Source organism: Muscardinus avellanarius, assembly GCF_963383645.1.
Source record: "Muscardinus avellanarius genome assembly, chromosome: 1".
Taxonomy (NCBI): domain Eukaryota; kingdom Metazoa; phylum Chordata; class Mammalia; order Rodentia; family Gliridae; genus Muscardinus; species Muscardinus avellanarius.
Window position 1 is genome coordinate 230,467,326 of NC_137786.1, and position 24,895 is coordinate 230,492,220.

General features: G+C 44.1%; 1 protein-coding gene across 5 annotated transcripts in view; it reads left to right on the forward strand.

Annotated features, from left to right (window-relative positions):
• Positions 1–1,796: 1,796 nt before the first annotated feature.
• RTN3 (reticulon 3) overlaps positions 1,797–24,895 on the forward strand; it is a gene marked incomplete at both ends in the record, with an annotated part of 73,453 nt that continues 50,354 nt past the window's right edge. For 3 of the 5 annotated variants that reach the window (XM_080696722.1, XM_080696719.1, XM_080696721.1), the window contains one exon: positions 1,797–1,923. In XM_080696722.1, the coding sequence (XP_080552848.1) occupies positions 1,797–1,923 (127 nt within the window). Of the gene's footprint in view, positions 1,924–24,784; positions 24,842–24,895 lie in introns of all 5 variants that reach the window. The other 2 variants (XM_080696718.1, XM_080696720.1) reach the window with 1 other exon arrangement.

Sequence of the window (24,895 nt, forward strand, 5' to 3'; positions counted from 1 at the left end):
TCCTTTCCAGTTGGAATCTCTAGTTTCTAGCAAGTTCTGTCAGGGTTAAGTATCAACATAATTTCCTTATCCGGCACTGAATAACAGATTTAAAAAAAAGCTGTGCGTTTATCGGGATACATGCTTGGCTTGGTTATCATGTTGGCTTCGATTTCCCTTTACCATGGAAGGGACAGTTCGCTGTATTATCAGCAGATGCTCTAAGTGTCAGCAGAAGATATTTGCCTCGAAGTTATTTTGGGAAATATTCTTCCGTGCCATTTTCAGAGCATTGCAACAGCCAGGATGTTGTGTTTCTCTTTTTTCTTCATTCTTCTTTTTTGTTCCCCCTTTCCCTGTCTGGGCTGTACTTGACCTTACAAACTGTCAAAGGCAGATGCAGCCTGTTCTAGACGGCCCCTGGTCGGATTGTTTTTCCCTCCATGGCAGCCTCCGTGGCCACCTTCCCCCTTGAGAGGCTTCATTTCTGCAGGACTGCTGAACCTGCGACTGCACTTTGGGCCATCAATTCCTGCTTTACCGACAACAAAGGCTCCAGCCTTGATTTTTATTCTTTTCCAGAATACAGTTCCCTTTTTAAAAAGAGCATGCATCTTTCAAATATTTTCACCAGATACAGGGAGTAGGCTTTGAGTTGGCAAGCCAACCCAAGGAGAAAAATAAAGAAAGAAGCAAAATCCAGTATAAGCTAGATAGATGTCTGTTTTTAAGGTTTTAAATACATTTCTGCTAAGGACCTTTAGGTTATGAATAAAATTCAACTATGTGCATGTGTGCCCTTTTTTGAATTTTTAGTATCTCATTCCATCCCCAACCCGCATCCCCGCACCCACCCATCACAGCCAGGGTATTCTTATTTCCTGGATTTTCTTTCATCAGCTCAGCTTTTTTTTTTTTTTCCTTCCAAAATATGTCTTCTCTAACTCAGAGCCTATTCGGAGAGAAAGACAACCTTAAGACCCAAGGTCGCCTTCTCTTTGGGACGGCAGCAAGATCCGTATATCTGCGACTCCATTGCATTTGGGATTGGAATGCATAATAGGTTTTCCTTCCTTTCCAGCTGAGATTTCCAGTTTCTAGCCAGTGCTGTCAGGTTCAGGTATCAGCATCATTCTGTACGGCATCTTTCTCCACCTACCAAACACGGGACTGTGCCATCTCTGCTTCATGGGGAGGAGGCATTACGACACATCCAGATAATTCCATTGGGCATCTTCCAGAGTGGGTCTTCTGTACACTGAGCTGTTTACTTTTCATTGGAGTCTAAAAGGAAACGCATCAGACAAAAGACCTCACCTCTGTAATTTATTGGAAAGAGCTTTTCCAGCTAATGGAAGCATAAAGAAACTTCTATCCTTAAAATACATAATCACCCGACTCGAAAACATTCACATAAAGACCTATGGGAACGCCTCCGGCCCGCAGTGATGGGCGGGGCCGGACGCCTGGCCACGCCCCCTGCGCCTGGTCCCGGGAGGGGCGCGTCCCCCACGGGCCCGGCTTTGCCCCTCCTTCCCGGCAGGCGCGCGGAGGGACAGTTCCTGCGCCTGCGCACTGCGCCGCCGCGCGCCTCCGCGGCCGCCGCCCGCCCCCGCCGAGCTCCTCGTGCGCATGCGCGCTGGCGCGCTCTCCCTCTCGCCGCGCTGGGCTGAGTCAGTCAGTCCGTCGGAGTCCGTCCGCGGAGCAGGCAGAGCGCAGGGATCCCGGAGAGCCGGCCGCCCGATCATTCCGTCTCCGCTCCCTCTCTCCCGCCCCGCGTCTCTCTTCACCCTTCGCCCGCCCTTGCTCGCGTAGCCATGGCGGAGTTGGCGGCGGCCACTCAGTCCCCGTCCGTCTCCTCGTCGTCCTCCGGGGCCGAGCCGTCCGCGCCCGGCGGCGGCGGCGGGAGCCCGGGGGCGAAGAGCTGCGGCTCGTCCTGTGCGGGTGAGGCGGGGTGAGGGGGTCACGGGGCGAGGGGCACAGGTGGGGGCGGGGACGGGGTGGGCCGGGGACGAGGACGGGGACGAGGACGGGGCCGGGGACGAGGACGGGGACGAGGACGGGGACGAGGACGGGGCCGGGGACGAGGACGGGGACGAGGACGGGGACGAGGACGGGGCCGGGGACGAGGACGGGGACGAGGACGGGGACGAGGACGGGGCCGGGGACGAGGACGGGGCCGGGGCCGGGGCCGGGGACGGGGCCGGCCCGCGTGACTTAGTGGGCGAGGTCAGCGAGGTCCGGAGCAGCGGGGCAGGTGGCTCCGCGGGCGCGGTGGGGAGCGGGCTGCTGCGGACAGGTGTCGGCACCATCAGGTCCCTCCAAAATTAATGACTTTCGGGTCTGCCTGCGGGGAGGATGAAGACGTTTCACGGAAGCGTCGGAGCCCGTTTCCTTCCCGCTTTCGGCGAGGCGCCCCGTTAATAAATGCCTCGTTTTCCCGAGGCCCCGACGTCGTGGAGGCGTGACGAGAATACCTCTGGGAAGATTGGGGAGGGGAGCCGCCGACGGTCCAAGATGGATCCGCGGCCGCATCTGCAGCACGGCCGGCGTGGGGGTGGGGACACGCAATCCGTCGCTCACAGTCTACAGGATAATAAATAGATCCATGCCAGGCTGTCAACAGGACTTGGCTTCACGTTTCCCATGGGCTGTTTGTTATTGATCGAAGTCTGACAAAAGGGGTGTTTACTGCAAAAAAAGGGGAGGGGGTGAGAAAATTCAGACAAAGCAGAGGCCGCTTGAACCCCCCTCCCCTTCAGCCCTTCATCTTTGAAGGGCTAGGAGGGAAGCTGTGAGCCTCCTTTAGTTTCCATTGTATCCACGTCGGCCTGCTGGTGGGAGCTGGCTGGCAAGCGCCCCTCACGCAGAGATCTGCAGTGCAGATGCCTTCTTAAAAAAAAAAAAAAGCACCATGGGCAGGTGTTGGTTCTTATAGGAATTGAGTCTTGGAAGGAAAAGGGGTTTTGTCCAAGGGAGGCTGTTGAGAGGTTTTAAAATGACCCATTGTCTCCTTTGACAGATTCTTGGGTTGATAATTTTTTTTGTTTTTTAAGTACTGGAGATAGAACCCAGGGGCGGTCTACCTGTGAGCTACACCCCCCCCAGCCCTATTTTTTATTATTTTGTTTTGAAACAGCGTCTCACTGAGTTGCAGAGGGCCTCATTAAGTAGCTGAGGCTGTCCGCGAGTCGTGGTCCTCCTGTCTCAGCCTCCTGAATGCTAGGGTTACAAGCCTGCGCCATCACGCCTGGCTTGGGTTGATCATTCTAAAGAACACATTTCTGATATTCTCTAGGCATTTCTCCTAACAATGGATTGCCACCTGTCTGAGATCTTTAGTCGTGCCCTGTTGGATTTTCCAGTGCGGTTATAACCATTTGCGTAGAAATGGTATCAGAGGAAGCTTCTGCAGATGAGGAATGAGGAATGAGGCAGCAGATTTGGAACCCTGGCTCCCTTTAAGCCGCCAGCGTTTCTCCTCCCGATTTTTGTGTTCTTGGGTAGGGTCCAGATGAACAGCAGCTTCCCTTAACTTAGCAACTTGGTCTTTTTTGGCTTTCATCGCTTCTCACTGCTTACTGTTTGGACGCCCCTTTGTGGCTAACCTTTTGCTTATTTTTGATTTTCAATTTTTGTTTCAGACCTATGCTTTAGGAATTGGTCTTTTGTGCTCAAAATGAAGTCGATGTTAAGTCGATGTTAAGTATGGAGGAATGATTCTAGTTAGCTGGCAGGCAGTAAAAATATGGTTGTAACAATTGATAGCCACATGGTGAAATTATTTGAGAATCAACTTTTTTTTATTCCTTTAACGCACTATTATGAAAGATTTGTCTCCCTTAGTGGGCCTGTATTTTGTTCACAGACAAACATATTACCACCACCAAGTGGACCCTGACTGACAATACATATGTTCTTTTTTCACCTATGATACAGGGGTCAAACCCAAGGGTGCTCTACCATTGGGCTACATTCCTATCCCTTTTTTAATTTTTATCTTGAGACAGTCTGGCTAAGTTGCCCAAGCTAGCCTTGCACCAGTTTCCTTTTTAGCTGGGACTACAGGCTGACAAAAGTTAGTGTGTGTGTGTGTGTGTGTGTGTGTGTGTGTGTGTGTTTTACCAGGGATTGATTCTTTCTCTGAGCTACACCCCCAGCCCTTTTTTTTCTTTATTTTTTGCTGAAGTGGGGATTGAACCCAGAGGTATTCTACCTCCAAGCTACACCCCCAACCCTATTTCTTATTCTTGATTTTGAAACAAAGTCTGACTAATTTGCAGAGAATCTCACTAAATAGCTGAGGCTGGCTTGGATAATCTTCCTTCCTCATGTCTCACCCTCCCAAGTACTAGAATTTTAAGCAGGAGCCACCACGCCTGGCTTTATTTTTTGTTTTGAAACAGGATCTCAGTAAATTGCTGAGGGCCTTGCTAAATTGATGAGGCTGGCCTCAGTCTCAGCCTCCCAAGTACTGGGATTACAGGTGTGCACCACCACACCCAGCTAATTGGCGATACAAATTTAATTATATAACATATACAATATTTCTGTTTAGCTCATATTTCTGATATAATTTACCTATGTCACAATTTTTATTCTTGGCTTTGCCTTGCTTATTTTTTTACTCCCCTCTTTATGGCAGTGGAAGAGATACTGAAACTAGGCACTTTGCTGAAAGTAGAATTTATATTAAAGTAGAATTTATATTCTGAAGTAGTGTTCTAAGTGCATGAATTTGCATTACACTTAATAGTATTAAATGCCTCATATCCATTCATTATTTATTAATAAAATTTTGATACAGAATTTGCATTTCTTAGATCAGTAGTACCTGAGTTTTTGTTGAATGAATCATCTGATTTATGAGCTGGAAAGGAACACCTGAAAATTAAACTAGAGGCTCTATCTTAATCTCTTCCATTGCAGATGTACTGATATTATCTAGAAAACATAAATCCAGTTTTGGTGGGCCTATGCAAGGTCCTCATTTGTCAGGTCACTACTAGAATATAAAAGTTTACACTAAGATACTGCAGTGAAGTCATCATTTCATTGAGAAATTCTTGCAAAATGGCATCTCAAGCTCTCAGGAAATGTCTCAAGTTTGGTTGGCATCATGAAAAGATGAAATTTGTTATTCCAAAATTTAAGTCACAGTCCTGGCGTGGTGGCGCACGCTTGTAATCCCAGCATTCGGGAGGTGGAGACTAGAAGATCGCGGTTTGCAGACAACCTCAGCTACTTAGTGAGGCCCCTTGCAACTCAGTGAGACGCTGTTTCAAAAATTAAGAATAAAAAATTAGGGCTGGGGATGTCACTCAGAGGTAGAATCCCCCTGGGTTCCGTCCCCAGTGCCTCAAAAAAAAAATTTAAGTCACTTAAATGGTTGCTTAAAAAGTCTATCTTGATTGTTTAAATAATTTGAAAATAAGCCAGTCATGGTGGCACACACTTGTAATCCCAGCATTTGGGAGGCTGAGACAGGAGGATTGCTGTTTGTAGACAGCTTCAGCTACTTAGTGAGGCCCTCTGCAACCCGGTGAGACCCTGTTTCAAAATAAAAAATAAAAAATAGGGGTATGGGTGTAGCTTGGAGGTAGAATGCCCCTCGGTTCCATCCTCAGTACTGCAAAAAAGAAAAGAAAAGAAAGTATTGCTGTCAACCCTGCAGAAAACAGTAATGAATTTTATTTTATTATTATTAATTTTTTTTTTTTTTTTGCGGGTCTAGGGATGGAACCCAGGGGCATTTGACCTCCGAGCTACACCCCCTGCTCTGTTTTTTTTATTCTTTATTTTGAAACAGGGTCTCACTGAGTTGCGAGGGCCTCACTAAGTAGCTGAGGCTGTCTGCGAACTGCGATCCTCCGGTCTCAGGCCCCCCCCCCCCAATGCTGGGATTACAAGCCTGCGCCACCACGCCTGGCCCAGTAATAAATTTTAGAAAATGAGTAATGGCACTCTGTGGTAAGGTGCCTTGAGCCACCAGTGTAGTATGCGTGGAGAAGGTCAGGGACAGGACACTCTCCCAGATTTCTGCCTTTGAAAGAAACTGAAGACTTCAAAGGCCAAAATTTGAGGTCCAGGTAAGAGAGACTGAAATATTTAGTGCTCTTTTAGAGGGTTGTCCTTATTAGACATCACGTCTAGATAAGTGTCTGTCGGTTGAACTTTAATTTTTTGGCGGTAGTGGGGATGGAACCCAGGGGCTACCTCCGAGCTACACTCTCAGCTCTAATTTTTACTCTTTATTTTGAAACAGGGTCTCACTGGGTTGCAAAGGGCCTCACTAGTAACTGAGGCTGGCCTCAAACTGTGATCCTCCTGTCTCAGCCTCCCAAATACTAGGATTACAAGTGTGCGCCACCACGCCTAGCTTGGCTGAACTTTAAAATTATTTTAATAGTTTACTGTTTGTAGAATGTTGAAATTCTAAACTTTTGTTTTGTTTTTGCAGTGTTGGGCTGGGGGTGAAACCCAGGGCCTCACACATGCTAAGCAAGTGGCTCTGCTACTACATTTCCAGCAACACTGAGATTTCATAACCTAGTCGGTGCGGTGGTGCACCCCTGTAATCCCAGCACTGGGGAAACGGAGACAGGAGGCTCGCAGGTTGAAGGACAGCCTCAGCGATGGAGTGACTCTTCAACAGCTTAGTGACTCCGTTTCCAAACAAAAAATAAAGTCTGGGATGTAACTTGAGGTAGATCCCCTGGGTTCAGTCCCTAGTACCTCTCACACAGAAAATAAAAAAAGAGAAAAGAAATTTTGTAGTTTGGTAGAAACTGTTCTTATTAAAATCATGATGTCAGAATAATGATACATTTCATTTGTCTGTTTGTGGAAATTACCTCAAAGCACACCGGGCGTGGCGGCGCAAGCTTGTAATCCCAGCATCTGGGAGGCTAAGACCGGAGGATCGCGGTTCGTGGCCAGCCTCAGCTACTTAGTGAGGCCCTCCGCAACTTAGTGAGACCCTGTCTCAAAAGAAAGAATTAAAAAAACAGGGTCAGGGTTGTAGCTTGGAGGTCTAATGCCCCTGGGTTCTATCCCCAGGCCCACAAAAGAAAAAAAATTACCTCAAAGCAAAAGCATCTTGGATGGGTTTTTTTTTTTTTTTTTTTTTTTTTTTTTTTTTTTTTTTTTTTTTTATGGAACTGGGGATGGAACCCAGGGGCATTAGACCTCCAAGCTATACCCAGCTTGGGTAATTTAAGAAAGAAAAAAGGCAGCCTGAGCCAGGTGTGGTGGCACACACTTATACTCCCAGTACTTGGGAGGCTGAGACAGGAAGGAGAATTGCAGTTCCTGGACAGCCTCAGCTACTTAGTGAAGCCCTCTGCAATCAGTGAAACCTTCCTTCAAAATATAGAATAAAAAATAGGGAGTCAGGCATGGTGGCGCACGTTTGCAATCCCAGCATTTGGGAGTCTGAGACAGGAAGAACATGATTCGCAGATAGCTTTTTAATGAGGCCCTTTGCAACTCAATGAGACCATGTTTCAAAATAAAGAATGAAAAATAGGGCTAGGGGTGTAGCTCAGCTCCTGGGTTCCATGGTTCCATCCCCAGTACTACCACAAAAAAATAAAAGTAAAAAAAAAATAGGCAGCCTGGTGTGGTGGCACATGCCTGTAATCCCAGTACTTGGGAAGTTGAGATGGGAGAACCCAAGGTTTGAGATCATCCTTAGTGAGACTCTAAGCAACCCAGCATGACCCTGTTTCAAAACAAAACAAAATTTAAGAAGGGCTGGGCGTATAGCTTGTAGGTAGAATGCCCTTGATCCAGTCTTCAGTACTATACTATATACTCACACACATACAAAGATCTTGCTTTTATTTCTTTCCTCTTACTTCTGTGTTTTGTTTTAATGCCATTATTTTTAACTTTTGTTCTAATAGATATGACTAGTTTGTATTTTTATTTTAATCTTTAAATATGGCTGCGTGCTCAACACTGACATCTGTGTATTATACTCATGTCAGATTATCAGTGGCAGTATTGTATAGTGATAAACAGAAGCATTCTACCCCTGAGCTATTATACCCCTAGCCTTATTTTTTATTCATTATTTTGAAACAAGGGCCCACTAAATTGTGAGGGCCTCACTAAGTAGCTAAGGCTGGCCAATCTTGTCTCAGCAAGATTAGAAGCATGTACCACCACGCCTGGCTTATTTCTATTTTTTTGTTTTTGAAAGAGTCTTGCCAGGTTGCTAAGAGTCTAAGTTGCTGAGGCTGACTTTGAACCTGCAATCCTCCTGTCTTAACCTCCCAAGTATGGGGATTACAGGAGTGTGCCAGTGCCTCTGCTTTATTTATTTATTTATTTATTTATTTATTTATTTATTTATTTATTTATTTATTTTGGAAACAGAGGCTCACTAAGTTGCTGAGGCCGGTCTCAAGCCTCCCAAGTATTGGTATTGCAGGCATGTGCCACCATGTTTTCTTTTAGAGTCACGTTTCCAAGTAATTTAACCACTTTGATCAGATTAAACAACTAGTCTACATATATTTAACAAGTGAACCTTAACCCTAAATTGACTTCTCCACAGAGTTGTTTATGAAGTTGCTGGTAAGAGCATCTATGTTTTTATTTCTTTTTCTTTTTTTTTTTTTTTGGTGGTACTGGGGTTCCTGGAAGCCCTTCTACCTCCGGGCTACACTCCCAGATCTATTTTTGCATTTTTTTATTTGGAAACAGGGTCTCCTAAGCCAGCGCGCGGGGCTAGCTTCGAACCTGCGCGATCCTCCTGTCTCTGCCTCCCAAGCGCGGGGATTACAAGCGTGCGCCACCACGCCCGGCTCTATGTTTTTATTTCTAATTTTAGTGTTTGAGAGATAGTGTGAAACGAAATATTACAAATATTGTTGCTTTTATTGAAATCTACTGAAAGGAAATTATACTTGTCCCAAAATAGCAGTCACATGTCTAATTCTGTGCATATTTCAAGCACTGGTAAAGTGAAGTCTGGCATGAAGGAATTGGTGACGTGTGTTATTAAAGGGAAAGGTAAACTTGACAGTTTTGTTTGAGCCAAAGTTAGTTTGTTCTCTAGAAAGACACTTTAGTTGTAGCCCTTGAGTTTATGGTTTTCCTAGTTCTGAGTTTAATTATAAAGACTCCAAATATGTTTAGTAATGTCAGTGATTAAGTATATATGCTTAATTTTTCTACTTAGTTTATGGTTTGCATTCAGCCTCCTTATGGTATGAGTTTAGCCTCCTAAAGTATAGACTTGTGGAATAGTGAAATGTTTTAGATTAAAAGGTACCAAGTTAATATTTTGTTTATATGATCAACTTTTTCAGAAGTTGTCCAGAAAACTAAGATTTATTCTATTCACTTAAAACAGCTATTTTAGAATTTTGTTCTTTGGTACTGGGGACTGAACCCAGAGGCATTCTGTCTTAGAGGTACACCCTATGCCTTTTTTTTGTTTGTTTTCTATTTTGAAACAGAGTCTTGATAAATTGCCGAGGCTGACCACAAACTGAGATCCTCCTATCTCAGCCTCCCAAGTACTAGAATTACAAGCACGGAACACCACGCCCAGCAGTTATTTAGGATTGGAGGGTGTATTCTAGATCTCTTGAAAGAAGTGTGTATACTAAATAAGTTTGCCTGTAGTCAGTATTGCTTGCGATTGCATCATTGAAGTCTTGTTACACATCTGTGACTCACATTAGACATGTTCCTCTATGCTATGCAACTTCAGAGAGAATCTCTTTAAATATTGTATGAGGTTTGTACTTAGATTTTATATTCTGGGGAGGTTAATTATCAGCAGGTAGCCCATATCATTTCTCTTTTCAGTGTTAAGACTCAAGATCTCATATGTGCTAGACAAGCACTCTACCACTGAGCCCCAGCCCTTGTGATAGGTTTCGGGTTTGTTTGTTTGTTTGTGTTTTTTTGTTTTTTTTTCTTTTTGGCTTTGTTTTAATTTCAGAGATCTGCAGAGCCTGGTGGCACAGCAACATCCCAGTACTTGGGAGACTGAGACAGGAAGAAGCCGGCCTCAACAACTTAGGGAGATCCTGTTTCAGAATTTTAAAAAATGTGGGAGGGGGGCTGGGAGGTCAAACTCGCCTGAGTTCCATTGATCCCCAGTGCCCAAAACAAAATAAAGATCTAATGTGTTTTCTCAAATCACCTGAGCAGTTATTTCCTGTAAGCACATCTTTATAACCTAACTAGGACAGGGACATGCAAGCTTTATTTAAAAAATTGTTTTGCAGTACTGGGGATGGAACCCAGGGGCATTCTACCTCCAAGGTACACCTCTAGCCCTATTTTTTATTCTTTATTTAATTAATTAATTAATTAATTTTTATTTTTATTTATTTATTTATTTTTTTTTTGCGGGTCTGGGGATGGAACCCAGGGGCATTCTACCTCCAAGCTACATCCCCTGCCCTATTTTTTATTCTTTATTTTGAAACTGGTTCTTACTGAGTTGCAGAGGGCCTCACTAAGTAGCTGAGGCTGTCCGCGAACCCCGATCCTCAGGTCTCAGCCTCCCAAATGCTGGGATTACAAGCGTGCGCCACCACGCCCCGGCTCTTATTCTTTATTTTGAAACGGGGTCTTGCTAAGTTGCAAAGGGCCTCACTAAGTACCTGAGGCTGGCCATGACTGTGACCCTCCTGTCTCGGCCTCCTAAATGCTGGGATTACAAGTGTGCACCACCACGCCTGGCTAAGAAAAAAAAATTTTTTAATATACCGATTCCCTTTTGTTACTTGAAAGTATTTCAACAGTGAATGTGGCCTTAATTTTATCTATGAGGTAGAAGTACTTGATATCTTAACATTTGTGTATTGCTTTTTGGTTTAATTTGTACCTGTGCTCTAACTTAATTCAACAACATTTTTAGTATTTTAAAGCTCTGTGCTATGTACTGTGGGAGATAGAATAGTAGTAATTCAGTAGAAGAAAGACTCAAACCATTTCTCTCTGGGAGTCAGGTGGCAGTGCGAAGCTCACTTTACTAACAAAGCTCTCAAGAGATTGAAGGATGTGCCCAGAGGCTGTGAAGTTGAGAGTAGGGCTAGAACAAGAGACTTAAGGCTCAATTCATTTTTCTTTTTTTTGTGTGCCCTAAGTTATTTTATTTTATTTATTTTTTTGGTGGTACTGGGGTTCCTGGAAACCCTACTACCTCCGGGCTACACTCCCAGACCTATTTCCTACTTTTATTTGGAAACAGGGTCTCTTAAGCCAGCGAGGCTGGCTTCGAACCTGCGCGATCCTCCTGTCTCCGTCTCCCAAGCGCGGGGATGACAAGCGTGCGCCACCACGCCGGGCTAAAGTAGTTTTTAGTAATATATTACAGGGTTCAACAGCCATCGCCCCTTATTTAATTCCGGAACATTTTCGTCACCCCTCATATCTTTTACCAGCCTCTTCCCATTTCCTCTCTCTGCTCTCCCCTGGCAACCACTCGTCTAATTTCTGAGTCTCTGGATTTCCCAACTTCATACATTAGAGTGCTCCAGGAACTCCAGAAAAGAAAAGCTTTTCTCTGTGTATGACATCCAGTGCTGTGGTTTAAAGTACCACCTGTCAATTGGCGTCTTTCAAATCTTTCTCGAGTCTCCACGTCTAATTAGGCATCTTGATGTCTTTTGTTTTTTGTTTTTGCGATACTGAGGATGGAACCCAGGGCATTCTACCTCCAAGTGACACCCCCAGCCCTATTTTTTATTCTCTGTTTTTTGAAACAGGGTCTCCCTGAGTTGCAAATCTGATCATCCTTGTACCTCTGTTGCAGTATTGGAGATTGAACCCGGGGGCACTCTACCTCCAAGCGACACCCCCAGCCCTATTTTATTTTTTGAAAAGGTCTCACCAAGTTGCAAAGGTCCTCACAAGTTGCCAGTCTGGCCGTGAGCCTGTGATCCTCCTGTCTCACTCTCCCAAGTACTGAGCTTTCGGCTTCGGGCAAAAGAACAGGAAGATCACGGAGTTGAGGCCAGCCTGTAGTGATTCAATCAAATCCTAAATAAAAGATCAACATTAGGCTTGGAGTGGAGCTTAGAGGTAGAACCCCATGTGTTCAGTCCCCAGACCCCCACCTAGGCACACACCCAAAGTTACAGTCTTCCTGGACTCCTCTCTATCCCGTAATCCTCAACAAATACTGTCGAGTCTGGCCTCCACCTTTTGGTTCCCTCAACTCTCTTTGCTGCCACTCAGGTGCAGGCAGGCTCTCTCAGCTCTCCTGGGCAGCTGTACTTTGAGCTTCCTACTTTATTCCATGCCTCTCTTTCGGTATATTCTCCATATAGCAGCTGCTCTAACCCTGAGAACATGTAAATCAGATCATTTCACTTGTTTACAAATGTTCCAGTGGCATCCTGTCATGCTCAGAGTAAGTGCCAAAAATCCTTATAGGGCTTGTATCCTGAAATACCTGTCCCCACTTCCCTTGCTCACCTGGCTTCAGCTACATTGGTCTCCTGTTGTACATCACACCAGAAATGCCCTCTGCTTCAGGGTCTTATGTGCTATTCACTCTTCCTGGAACACTTTTCCCCATAAACTGGATGTTTATGTACACCTAACCCCAAGGTGATGGTATTAGGTGAGGCTTTGGGGAGGTAGTAGAGCCTTCACCATTGGGATTACTGTCCTTGTAGTAGAGACTATAGACAATGAACTCGCCCGCTCTACCATGTGAGAAGACACTGCGTGTGAACCAGGGAACACACCCTCACCAGGCAATGACGAATCTCCCCAGCTCGTTCCCTGATTCTGGGCTTCCCAGTATCTAAAACTGAGAAACCGATTTCTATACACAAGTCTTACAGTTTATGGTATTTTGTTATAGCAGCCAAAGCAGGCTAAGACACTCACATATTACAGTTTATTTCCTCACCTCCTTTAGGTCTTCACCTCGCCACCTCTCAAAATTTCAGAAGAAACAAAAATTCTTTACAAGATTCCCCTGCCTCACTTTACTTTTCTAAGCATTTGTCGTAGTCTGCCTTACTCTATAAATATATATATTATGCTATACATACATACATGCATACATACATATGTAATACATTTGTGTGGCATGGTACTAAGGATGGAACCCAGGGGCATTCTATCTCTGGGAGATATATATATATATATATATATATATATATATATATATATATATTGTGCGTGGGGGGGGTACTGGGGTTCCCCCCTTCTACCTCCGGGCTACACTCCCAGACCTATTTTTACATTTTTATTTGGAAACAGGGTCTCCTAAGCCAGCGCGCGCTGCTGGTTTCGAACCTGCGCGATCCTCCTGTCTCTGCCTCCCAAGCGCGGGGATTACAAGTGTGCGCCACTACGCCTGGCCTATCTCTGGGCTATACCTCAGCCCTGTTTTACTTTTTATTTGAAAACAGGGTGTAGATAAGTTGATGAGAGCCTCACTAAGTTCCTGAGGTTGGCCTCAAACTTGAAATACTCTAGTCTCAGCCTCCCAAGTACTGGGAACACAGGCATGTGACACCACGCCCTACTGCCTTACTATATTTTATCTACTTGATACTGGCGATTGAAACCATTTTACCTCCAAACTACATCCCCAACCCGCCCCCCCCCCCTTTTGTATGTGTGTGTGTGATACTGGGGATGGAACCTGGAACCCAGGGGCATTCTACCTTCGAGCTATATCCCTAGCCCTATTTTTTATTCTTTGTTTTGAAACAGGGTCTCACTGAGTTGCAAAGAGCCTCACTAAGTAGCTGAAGCTGTCCTCGAACTTCAGTCCTCTTATCTTAGCCTCCCTAATGCTGGGATTACAAGTGTGCACGACCATGCCCGGCTAACCCTTTGCTTTTTTTATTTTAATTTTTATTTTGAAACAAGGCCTCACTGAGTTGCTGAATGCCTGAATACTACCTGGCACAAAGCAGGCCATAAGATACTTTTGCTCGAACAAGAGAAGAGACCTTATTGTTTTTGTTCAGTAATTAAAACAAGTTATTTCTTGACTCATAATAGGTGTTCAATAAAACTTTATTGAATGAACAAATCGAGAAACTCTTCCCAGAAAAAAATGCCTATCAACAAAGTATTGCATAAACTCGCACAGGGTTCACGAACTGCCAGATCCATTTATAAGTCTCAGGTTAAGAACATTTGTGGGGTTTTTTTTTTCAGTACTAGGAATTGAAACCAGGGGCATTCTATCTCTGAGTTATACCTCCAGCCCTATTTTTCATTCTTCATTTTGAAACATGGTCGCACTAAGTTGTAGAGGGCCTCACTAAGTAGCCGAGGCTGGCTTTGAACCTACAATCATCCTGTCTCAGCTTTTCAAGTACTGGGATTACAAGTGTGCACTGCCATATCTGGCTAGAACTTTTTTTTTTTTTTTTTTTTGGTGGTACTGAGGGTAGAACCCAGGGGCTTTTCTGCCTCTGGGCTATTCTTCCACACCTATTTTATACTTTATTTGGAAACAGGGTCTCACTAAGCTGCTGAGAGCCTCACTAAGTAGCTGTGTGATTTTCCTGTCTCTGCCTCCCAAGCTCTGGAATTACAAGCATGAGGCCTGAACATTTGATTTTTGAAAGATAAATTAAAAATTTTACAAGCTGGGTGTGGTGGCGCACACCTGTAATCCCAGTACTAAGGAGGCTGAGACAGGAGGATCATAGGTTTGAGGACAGCTTTAGTAAGTAGAAGTGGAACTTATCAACCTAGTGAGACCCTGTTTCCAAATAAGAAATAAAATTTGGGGTATAGCTCAAAGATAGAATGACACTGGGTTCAATCCCCATTACCACAAATGAATCAACTAATTTTGTAAAAAACTTATGTTTTTCATAAGGCCCCTAATAGATGTTGATGTATGCATTTAGGTGTTGAGCAAATAATTTTTATGGGCGCTTATAAAACTATACGTATGTATTTGGAGTCCAAGGTTGGCTTCTTTAACTACTTCTGGACTCTATAGGTACTTTCTATTAACAATCTTTTGTTGGTAGGGGCGGTGTTGGGGATTAAACTCTTTCTTGTGCAGGTTAAGCCTGGGCTCTGCCACGGTGCTACACACTTAGCTCCTCCATTAACATCTCTAATCTAGAAAATATATTTTCATAACTGCTTAAATTTTGCATATTAGAAACTTAGCTCCTCTAAAAATTTAATGGTAGGCTAATCTGTGTCAGAATTTTTATTTTTATTATTTTAAATTTTTTAATTTTTATTTTTTGTGGTACTGGGGGTGGAACCCAGAGGCTTTCTACCTCCGGGCTATACTTCCAGACCTATTTTTATATTTTATTTGGAAACAGGGTGTCTCTAAGTTGCTGGGAGCCTCACTCAGTAACTGAGGCTGGCTTCGAACCTGTGTGATCCTCCTGTCTCTGCCTCCCAAACGCAGGGTTTACAAGTGTGCGCCACCACGCCCGACTTGTCAGAATTTTTAAATATTAAAAATAAGTTAAATTTCAATCTTATGCCAAAAAAATAGGGGATTTTGATTTGGTACATGTTGGGCATATTTGGAAAAGGAGAGGACATTGTTAGAAGTAAATGAGTGCTAATGACTGAGATGAGGCTGGAGATACAGCTTAGCAGTAGAGCCCCGCACAGGCCCTGCATCCACCCCAACACCAATGGAAAAAGAGTCTGGGGATTAAAATATTCGGAACTTATTTCCCATTTACACAATCTATTTTGCTTCTCTATCAAACTGTTTCTTTTGCAATAAGACTTCTACTCTTCCTGTTAGATTGCAGATACGTTTACCCCCAAGAAAGTGGTGCAAAGGAAGCATTCCAGCTCCTTTTAGTGTTGTAACAGAAAAAGTGGGCATCTTGCTCATGCATGCCATTTGGGTTTACATTAAATGGATGTAGTGCCTTAGTAGCTACTCTATTAACAGGACAAATGTCCAGTCACTACCCAAAGTCTCGACTTTTCCCCCTTTTCTGTAGTGGGGATCTAACCCACATTATTGTACCTTCGCAGTCCCCTTTGTGTGTGTGTGTGTGTGTGTGTGTGTGTGTGTGTGTGTAACTGGGGATGGAACCAGGGGCTGTAGTACCCTTGGACTACACTTCCAGACCTATTTTATATTTCATTTGGAAACTGGGCCTCACTAAGTTGCTGAGAGCCTTACTAAACTGCTGAGGCTGGATTCAAACCTGCTGATCCTCCTGTCTCAGCCTCCCAAGTCCTGGGATTACAAGCGTGCGTCACCACACCCAGCTCCCAAGACCTTTTTATATTTATTTATTTATTTATTTATTTATTTATTTATTTATTTAGTGGTACTGGGAATTGAACTTGGGGCATTCTACCTCCAAGCTACACACCCAGCCCTAGTTTGTTTGTTTATTTATTTATTTATTTCGGGTCTGGGGATGAAACCCAGGGGCATTTGACCTCTGAGCTACACCCCCTGCCCTATTTTTTATTCTTTATTTTGAGACCGGGTCTCAATGAGTTGCAGAGGGCCTCACTAAGTAGCTGAGGCTGTCCGTGAACCACGATCCTCCAGGTCTCAGCCTCCTGGATGCTGGGATTACAAGCATGCACCACCAGCTCTTTATTTTTATTTTTTTGGTGGTACTAGGGATAGAACCCAAGGGCATTCTTCCTCCACGCTATATCCCCAGCCCTATTTTATTCTTTATTTTGAAATAAGATCTCACTAAGTTGCAGAGGGCCTTACAAATTGCAGAGGCTGGCCATGAGCCTGTGGTCCTCCTGTCTCAGCCTCCCCAGTACTGGGATTAAAAGCGTGTGCCAAGCCGGGCGTGGTGGCACACGTTTATAACCCCAGCATTTGGAGGCTGAGACCGGAGGATCGCGCTTCGCGGACAGCCTCAGCTACTTAGGCCCTCTGCAACTCAGTGAGACCCTGTTTCAAAATAAAAAATAAAAATTAGGGCAGGAGGTGTAGCTCAGAAGTCGAATGCCCCTGGGTTCTATCACCAGACCCGCAAAAAAAAAAAAAAAAAAAAAAAAAAAAGCATGTGCCACCATGCTTTACTTTTTATTTTGAAACAGAGTCTTGCTGAGTTGCTGAGGCTGGCCTTGAACCTGTGATTTTCCTGTCTCGATCTCCCAAGTATTGGAACTATGTCTGGCTTGCAAAGTCTTAATTTTAAAATAACAAGCTAAACCTTAAAATCTCTTATAGTAAGCCAGGCATGGTGGTGCACGCTTGTAATCCCAGTACTTGGGAGGCTGAAACAGGAGGATCACAGGATCATGGCCAGCCTCAACTACTTAGTGAGGCCCAGTGCAATTTAATGAGACTGTTTCAAAACAGTGTTGGCGCACACTTGTAATCCCAGCATTTGGGAGGTTGAGACAGGAGGATCTGGTTCGCGAACAGCCTCAGCTACTTAGTGAGGCCCTTTGCAACTCAGTGAGACCCTGTTTAAAAATCAAGAATAAAAAATAGGGCTGGGAGTATAGTGTGGAGGTAGAATTCCCCTGGATTCAATTCCCGGTATTTAAAAAAAAAGTCTCTTATAGTAATGTTTTCATCAAATATTAATGAAGCCTCTAATATCCACACCCCCATTTTCTGTGAGTTTTATATGCCTGCCGTCATACTTTGTGCCATTTGAAAGATACAGGGAGTTGGGTGTGGTGGCATATGCTTATAATCCTAGCACTTGGACAGCTGAGACAGTAGGATCCTGGGTTTGTGGCCAGCCTCAGCTACCTAGTGAGGCCCTTTGCAACTCAGTGAGACCCAGTTTCAAAATAAAGAGTAAAAAATAGAGCTGGGGGTAGCCAGGCATGGTGGCGCACGCTTGTAATCCCAGAGCTTGGGAGGCTGAGACAGGAGGATTTTACAGGTTCGAAGCCAGCCTCAGCTACTTAGGTTCTTAGCTCTCAGCAACTTAAGAAAGGGCTGGGGCTGTAACTTGAAAGTAAAATATCTCTAGGTTCAATTTTAAGTACCAAAAAAAAAAAAAAAAAAAACACCTGTGGCTGGATGCACACCTGTAATCCCAGCTACTCTGGAGGGTGATGCAGGAGGATTACAAATTCCAGGCCAGCTGGTCAACTTAGTGAGACACTGCCTCAAGTAAACAGGCTGTAGTGTAGCTCAGTGCTGGAGTGTTCCCGAGTTCAGTCCTCAGTATCCTGTGGGGTTGGGGGACAACATAAAGGAAAAAGCTGTAGGACTAAATGTAGAAGTCATTCTGCAGAATTGTTCCGGAATGTAATTTCTGTCTAAAAATAGCCTGGGGTTGGGGTAGCTCAGAGGTAGAGTGCTTGCCTAGCATGTTTAGGGCCCTGGGTTCAATCCCCAACACCACTAAATATACTAAATATACGCAAACATACATACATTGTACACATTCACATACAGACTGTGTTCTTTTAATTTTTTTCTTTCTTTTTTTTTTTTGCTTTGTTCTTTGTTTTCTTTTTTCTTTTTCTTTTTTTTCACAGCCTGTATTCTGATGGTGTTGAAGTACTAGGGTCGCCAAAATGAACACTTCATTGAAACAGTATTTTTACTGGAGGTTAGAAAATTTAAATAGTCTTCATTATGTTTTCCCTCTAAATCAAAACTTGAATCTCACATCCACTTCAAAGCTTCTTCTTCCCACCCCCAGCACATCTAGAACAGTGATGACCCAAATTTCAAAGCCTGCAAATGTGCGTTTTGCTATTTTTCTCCTGTTCTTCCACTCCACACTCATTCATTATGTTGCTTGAGAAGAGGGTGGAGACTAAGGGGGCTCGGGGTCTTAAAATAGAGCTTTAAAAGATAAACACAAGCTTAGCATGATGGCACACACTTGTGATCCCAGTACTTGGGAGGCTGAGACAAGAGGATCACAGGTTTAAAGCCAACCTCAATTACTTAGGCTCTCTGCATCTTAGTGAGACCCTATTTCAAAATAAAGAATAAATAATAGGGCTGGGGATGTAGTTCAGAGGTAGAATACCTCTGAGTTCGATCACAAAAGATAAACATAGCGGGCATGGTGGCACACAGTTGTAATCCCAGTACTTGGGAGACTGAAACAGGAGGAGCACAGGTTCGAAGCCAGCCTCCGCAACTTAGTGAGGCTCTTAGCAACTTAGACCCTGTTTCCAATCAAAATATAAAATAGGTTGGAAATGTAGCCTGGAGGTAGAAAGCCCCTGGTTCCATCTCCAGTACCAAAAAATAAAAAAAGAAATAGGTTTAAAAGAGTGACTAGTAAAGTTTTGGGTGAATATTACATACATTTCAGAGTGGCAATATTAGTACCGTTGATCTGTCTAATAGGGTGGCACAAAATGAAAGAGGCCTTCAGGAAAAGTTTGTATTTAAATCTGGTTTACAGTGCTTACTTATTAAATACATACATATGTACATACACTCCCAGCCCTATTTTTCTTTATTTTGAAACTGGGTCTCACTAAGTAGCTGAGGCTGGCTGCGAACCTGTGAGCCTCTGGTCTCAGCCTCCCAAGTGCTGAGATGACAGGCGAGCACCAGCACACCTGCTTACTTACATTTTTAGGTACTGTATTGACTCCTTTTTGTCTCTTTACTGGTTCTTCTTTCTTGCTTCTCTTTAAGTGTTGGTATGCCTCAAATTTGTTTTGTGTGTGAGCTTTTTGTCACTGTGGCAGCATATCTGAGAAAGCCAAGCTAGAGGAGGAAGGATTTATCTTGGCTCACGGTTCGGAGTTTTAGTACCCGGTCACTTACTTGGCTCGTTCTTTCCGGGCCCGTGGTTGGCACGGCAGAAAATCATGGTGGGAAGGGCTTGGCAGACCAAAGCTGTTTGCCTCATGGTGGCCAGGAAACAGAGAGGGAGAGGGAGAGAGAAGCAAGGCCACAAGAGAGTGGGGGAAGCCGGGGACAAGTCTGCCCTGTAAGGATGTGCTCCGTGGCCACCTCCTTCAGTCTCCATCACCTCGCACCAGCGCCCCCGCTGGGGACCAAGCTGTCCGGACTGGAGCCTCTGAGGACAGTCCAGGTCCAAGCCAGCCGGGGAAACGCCCTCACTCCCTGGGTGAATTTAACCTCACCCAAATGTTCACTCCTCTTCAGCTCCACCTACTACAGCTCTTACTGTAATCTCCCGAGCCTGACCATGTTGTTGAACTGCCTTTCAACATTTTCCATCTTGATATACCTTAGATAGCTTCTTTTTTTAATTGAAAATCATGTAAGCCATTCCTCTGTGTTCCCGCCAATGGCATTTCACTTAATCCCTCAGTGACTTTTTTTGGCGTGTGTGGCTTGGGGAATTGAACCCCGGGCATTCTACCTCTTGAGCTGCACCCTCAGCCCTACTTCTATTCACGTTAACACTGAGTTGTGGAGGGCCTCGCTAAACTGCAGACACCATGGTGAACCTGCGCTTGTCTCAGCCTCCCAATTCTCCACAAAGCGTCTTCGTGACTTCTCCAGTGTTCAGCATCCAGTCAGGTGATTCTGAGCCCTTGGTATTCTACCTTGTCAAATCTGGCCTCTCATTCCCATCCTCGCTGTCTTAGTTCCATTCTGTATCTTTTGCCAAAATTATGGAGTAGTTTTTCAGTTATTTCATGCTCTGAGTTCCTTTCAAAACACTTGTGACAGTGTCATTCCTTTATGTGAAGGCCGTCAGTAATTCTTCACTGCACAAAGATGTAATCTAGATTTCCTTACGTGACGTTTAAAGCCTTTGGAACCTGACCAGCTCCCTCTCTCCAGAATGTCTTTTTTCTTTGTTTACCTGATGAATGCCCTTTAAGATCAAGCTTGCCACCTCTTCTGAAGCAGTCCTAATTTACCCAAGTGGCTGCCTCTGTAGCATTCCTGGATCTCATGACAGAGTTTTATTGGTTTGTATTTCTTTTTTAGCTGCTTACAGGCACGATGTTACAGTGCCTGGACTTAGCTACTTATAGAAAATGATTTTATTATTAGCATTTGAGGATTAAGATCATTCTTGAGTTCATTTCCATGTAGCATAAATACGGAGTATGAATGCAATGTGTGTTGTGTTGTGTTTTGCCGTACTGGGGATTGAATTCAGAGGTGGTCTACCTCTGAGCTACAATCCTAGCCCTATTTTATTTTTTGTTTTGGGACAGGGTCTCACTAAGTTGCTGAGGCTGGCCTAGAACCTGAGACCCTCCTGTCTTAGCGTTCCAAAAACTGGGATTAAGGTAGGAGCCACCTTGCCAGGTTTGCAGCGTGGCTTTTGTAAATTAAAAGCGCCATGCAGTATTGTTGCAGACTACTTATCTGTGTTCCTTATCAGAGCAGGTGCGATGCATAAAAACGGCATGTTGAAATTTTCCATTAGGAGGAGGTATTTAGGTAGAGGTGAAAAGGTAGACAGCTGGCAAGCTCATAGGATCTTTTTTGGCATTGGGCTTACATAAAGCAGTTGGTTTTTCTGGTTTGTTCAGCTTTAAAGTCGTTATTGAAAAAGATTTAATGTTGATAGTAAATGCATATAGAAATGAACCCATCTGGAAACAGTTGGGAGAAGGTACAAATGGTTCCTTTAAGAAAGGAAAGGAGAAGCCGGGCATGGTGGCGCACGCTTGTAATCCCAGCATTTGGGAGACTGAGACAGGAGGATCTCAGGTTTGTGGCCAGCCTCAGCTACTTAGGCCCTTTGCAACTCAGTGAGACTCTTGTTTAAAAAAAAAAAAAATAAAGAATGGCCTGGTGTGGTGGTGCATGCTTGTTATCCCAGTACTTGGGAGGCTGAGACAGGAGGATCCTGCAGGTTCGAAGCCAGCCTCAGCTACTTAGTGAAGCTCTCAGCAATTTAGTGAGACCCTGTTTTCAAATAAAATAAAATAAATAGGTCTGGGAGTGAATATATCCCAGAGTTAGTACTGGGTTTCATCCCAGTACCACCAGGAAGGAAGGAAGGAAGGAAGGAAGGAAATAGGGATGGAGGTATATAGCTCGGAGGTAGAATGCACCTGGGTTCCATCCCCAGTACCACAAAAAGAGCCAGAGAGAGAGGGAGAGGGAGAGGGAGAGGGAGGGGGAGGGAGGACGAGAAAGAGAGAAAAGAAAAGAATTGCAGGTTCAAGGCCAACTTTAGCAATTTAGGGAGGCCCTCAGCAACTTGGCAAGTCCCTATTTCAGAATATAAAATAAAATAGTGCTGGGATTGTAGCTCTGAGATAGAGCACCCCTGGGTTTAATTTCTGGTATCTCCACCCCTTCCACATATATTTTTAAGTTGCAGATTATCTTTTTTTATTTTTTTATTTTTTTGGTGGTACTGGGGTTCCTGGAAGCCCTTCTACCTCTGGGCTACACTCCCAGACCTATTATTACATTTTTATTTGGAAACAGGGTCTCCTAAGCCAGCGCGCGTGGCTGGCTTGGAACCTGCGCGATCCTCCTGTCTCTGCCTCCCAAGCGCGGGGATTACAAGCGTGCGCCACCACGTCCGGCAATTATTATCTTTTTTTAAAAAAAATTGGTGCATCTTAAAGGGGTATAAGATGTTAGAGGACTGTGTACATGTACTAGTTTTTCTAAGATAGTACTTACAGATGTAGCTATGGCTCAGTCCTTTAAAGCAGTTTTCTAGTAGTTTTAAGTGTATTTGTAACATTTGTGAGAACAGTTTTATAATTGCCAACAAAAAGGGAGTTAATGGATAAAGTTACGCATATTTAGGGACAATTTTAAGGGTTTGTTTTTCGTATGGCTACTTTTACTGATTTCCCACCATTTTCTTGAGAAGGTCATGTTTTCTTAAGGGCCAAAGACTATTAAAAGCAAATCTCAGCTGGGTGTGGTGGCGCAGCACACTTGTAATCCCAGCGCTTGGGAGGCTGAGACAGGATTGCACAAGTTCAAAGGCAGCCTCAGCTACGTAGTGAGGCTCTCAGCAACTGAGACCCTGTTTCCAAAAATGCACAAAGTAGGTCTGGGAGTATAGCCTGGAGGTAGAAAAGCCCCTGGGTTCCAGCCCCAGTACCACCACCAAAAAAAAATCAAATCTCCTTCCCACTTCTGGGTCCCCAGTGCCTTGTGTAGCCTCACTCGTGGCTCTAGAACACACGGGGTCTCATGGAATGCACTTTTGCACTTCACTTTGCCTTTTTTTGTGTGTGCTGGGGATTGAACCCAGGGGCATTCTACCTCCCAGGTACTGGGGTTACAGGCATGCACCACCACACCTGGCTCTTTTGAGATAGGGTCTGGCACTTAGGTTGCCCGAGTTGGTCTTGAATTCCTGGGCTCAAGTGTCTCCCCACACCCCAATCCCCTGAGTGCTGGTGCTACAGGTGTGGGCCACCACTACTGGCATTATACCTCTTTCTTTTTCAGGGGAGCAAATGTTTTATTACTTAGTGTAAGTTTTATGTCTGCGAATGTATGCACACATTATGGGAATTGAACCCAGGGGTTCACATCTAAGGGCTTTCCCACTGAGCCACATCCCCAGCCCTTTTGATTTTATTTATTTTGTGGTACTGGGGGTTGAACCCCTTGATATTCTGCCTCTGAGCTACATTCACAGCCCTATTTTATTTTTCTCCTTTGAAACAAGATCTTGCTAAGGGCTTTTTTTTTTTTTTTTTTTTTTTTTTTTTTGCAGTACTGATGATGGAACCCAGGGGCATTCTACCTCTGAGCTACACCCACAGCCCTTTTTTATCTTTATTTTGAAACAGAGTCTCACTGAGTTGCAAAGGACCCCACTAAGTAGCTGAAGCTGGCCCCGAACCACAATCCTCCTGTCTCAGCCTTCCAAATGCTGGGATTACAAGCATGCGCCACCACGCCCAGCTTGCTAAGGGCCTTTCTAAATTGCGAGGTTGGCTTCGAGCCTACAATCCTCTAGTCTTGGTTTCCCAAGTACTTGGATTACAAATGTGCACTACCACATCCAGCTTCCTTTTATTTTTTTAAATTTTAAAATTAATTAACTATTTTTGCAGTACTGGGAATGGAACCCAGAGGCATTCTACCTCTGAGCAACACCCACAGCCCTATTTTTTATTCTTTACTTTGAAACAGGGTCTCACTGAGTTGCAAAAGGCTGAGGCTGTCTGCAAACTGCGATCCTCCTGTCTCCGCCTCCTAAATGCTGGGATTACAAGCATGGGCCACCACACCCAGCGAGATAAAACATTTCATCTAGTCTTCTATTGGTGGGCATTTCTAGTGCTTCTAACTGATGTTCTTATGAATGCATATCCTCATACACATTCTAGTACATACGTGAAAATATGCCTGTAGGATGTATTTCTGGAAGTGTATCTGCTGACTTCAAATATGTCCATGGGTGGGGAAGGTTGAAAGATATTTGTATTTTAAATTTTGATATGTATTGCAAAGTTAAGAGTATACTTTTAGAAGATGGGAGATTTCTTGTGTAGTACTATTTTCCTAATGGATTGTTTCTCTTTTTTTAAAGTATTGAAGATCAGCTTTGCATATTTGCCAGTTAGGTATTTTGGAGCGCTCCTCTTAGTGACTAAAGCTGCCGTGTCCAGTTGAAAATATTTAGAAGCAAATATTACTTAGTGCTCAGATCCCTACTCTCCCTTCTCCTGAAGAGCAGGAGAGGACCATCATCTGTTTTGACGTAGTGGTTGTTCAGATGATTGTAGTTCCTCCGTTCTTTCTCTGACTTCCATAATTGGTTAACTTTTAGATATGCATCTCAGAAATGAAATGAGGTTACATTGGCAGGTGAGTGAAAATAGGAACTGAAAGTCAAAACTTGGGGTTTCCCCTTTGCTAAACCCAGAGAAATTATGACACTTGGCTCTCCCCGTAGAAGAAGAGAAAGTTAAGATTCCTGTATGAGGTTGTCGTATTCTCATGCTGTATATTTTCTTTCAGATTCCTTTGTTTCTTCCTCTTCCTCTCAGCCTGTATCTCTATTTTCGACCTCACAAGGCAAGTCTGTAAACTTTTATTGTGCGTTAATAAAAGAAAAATGTTGAGAAAGAG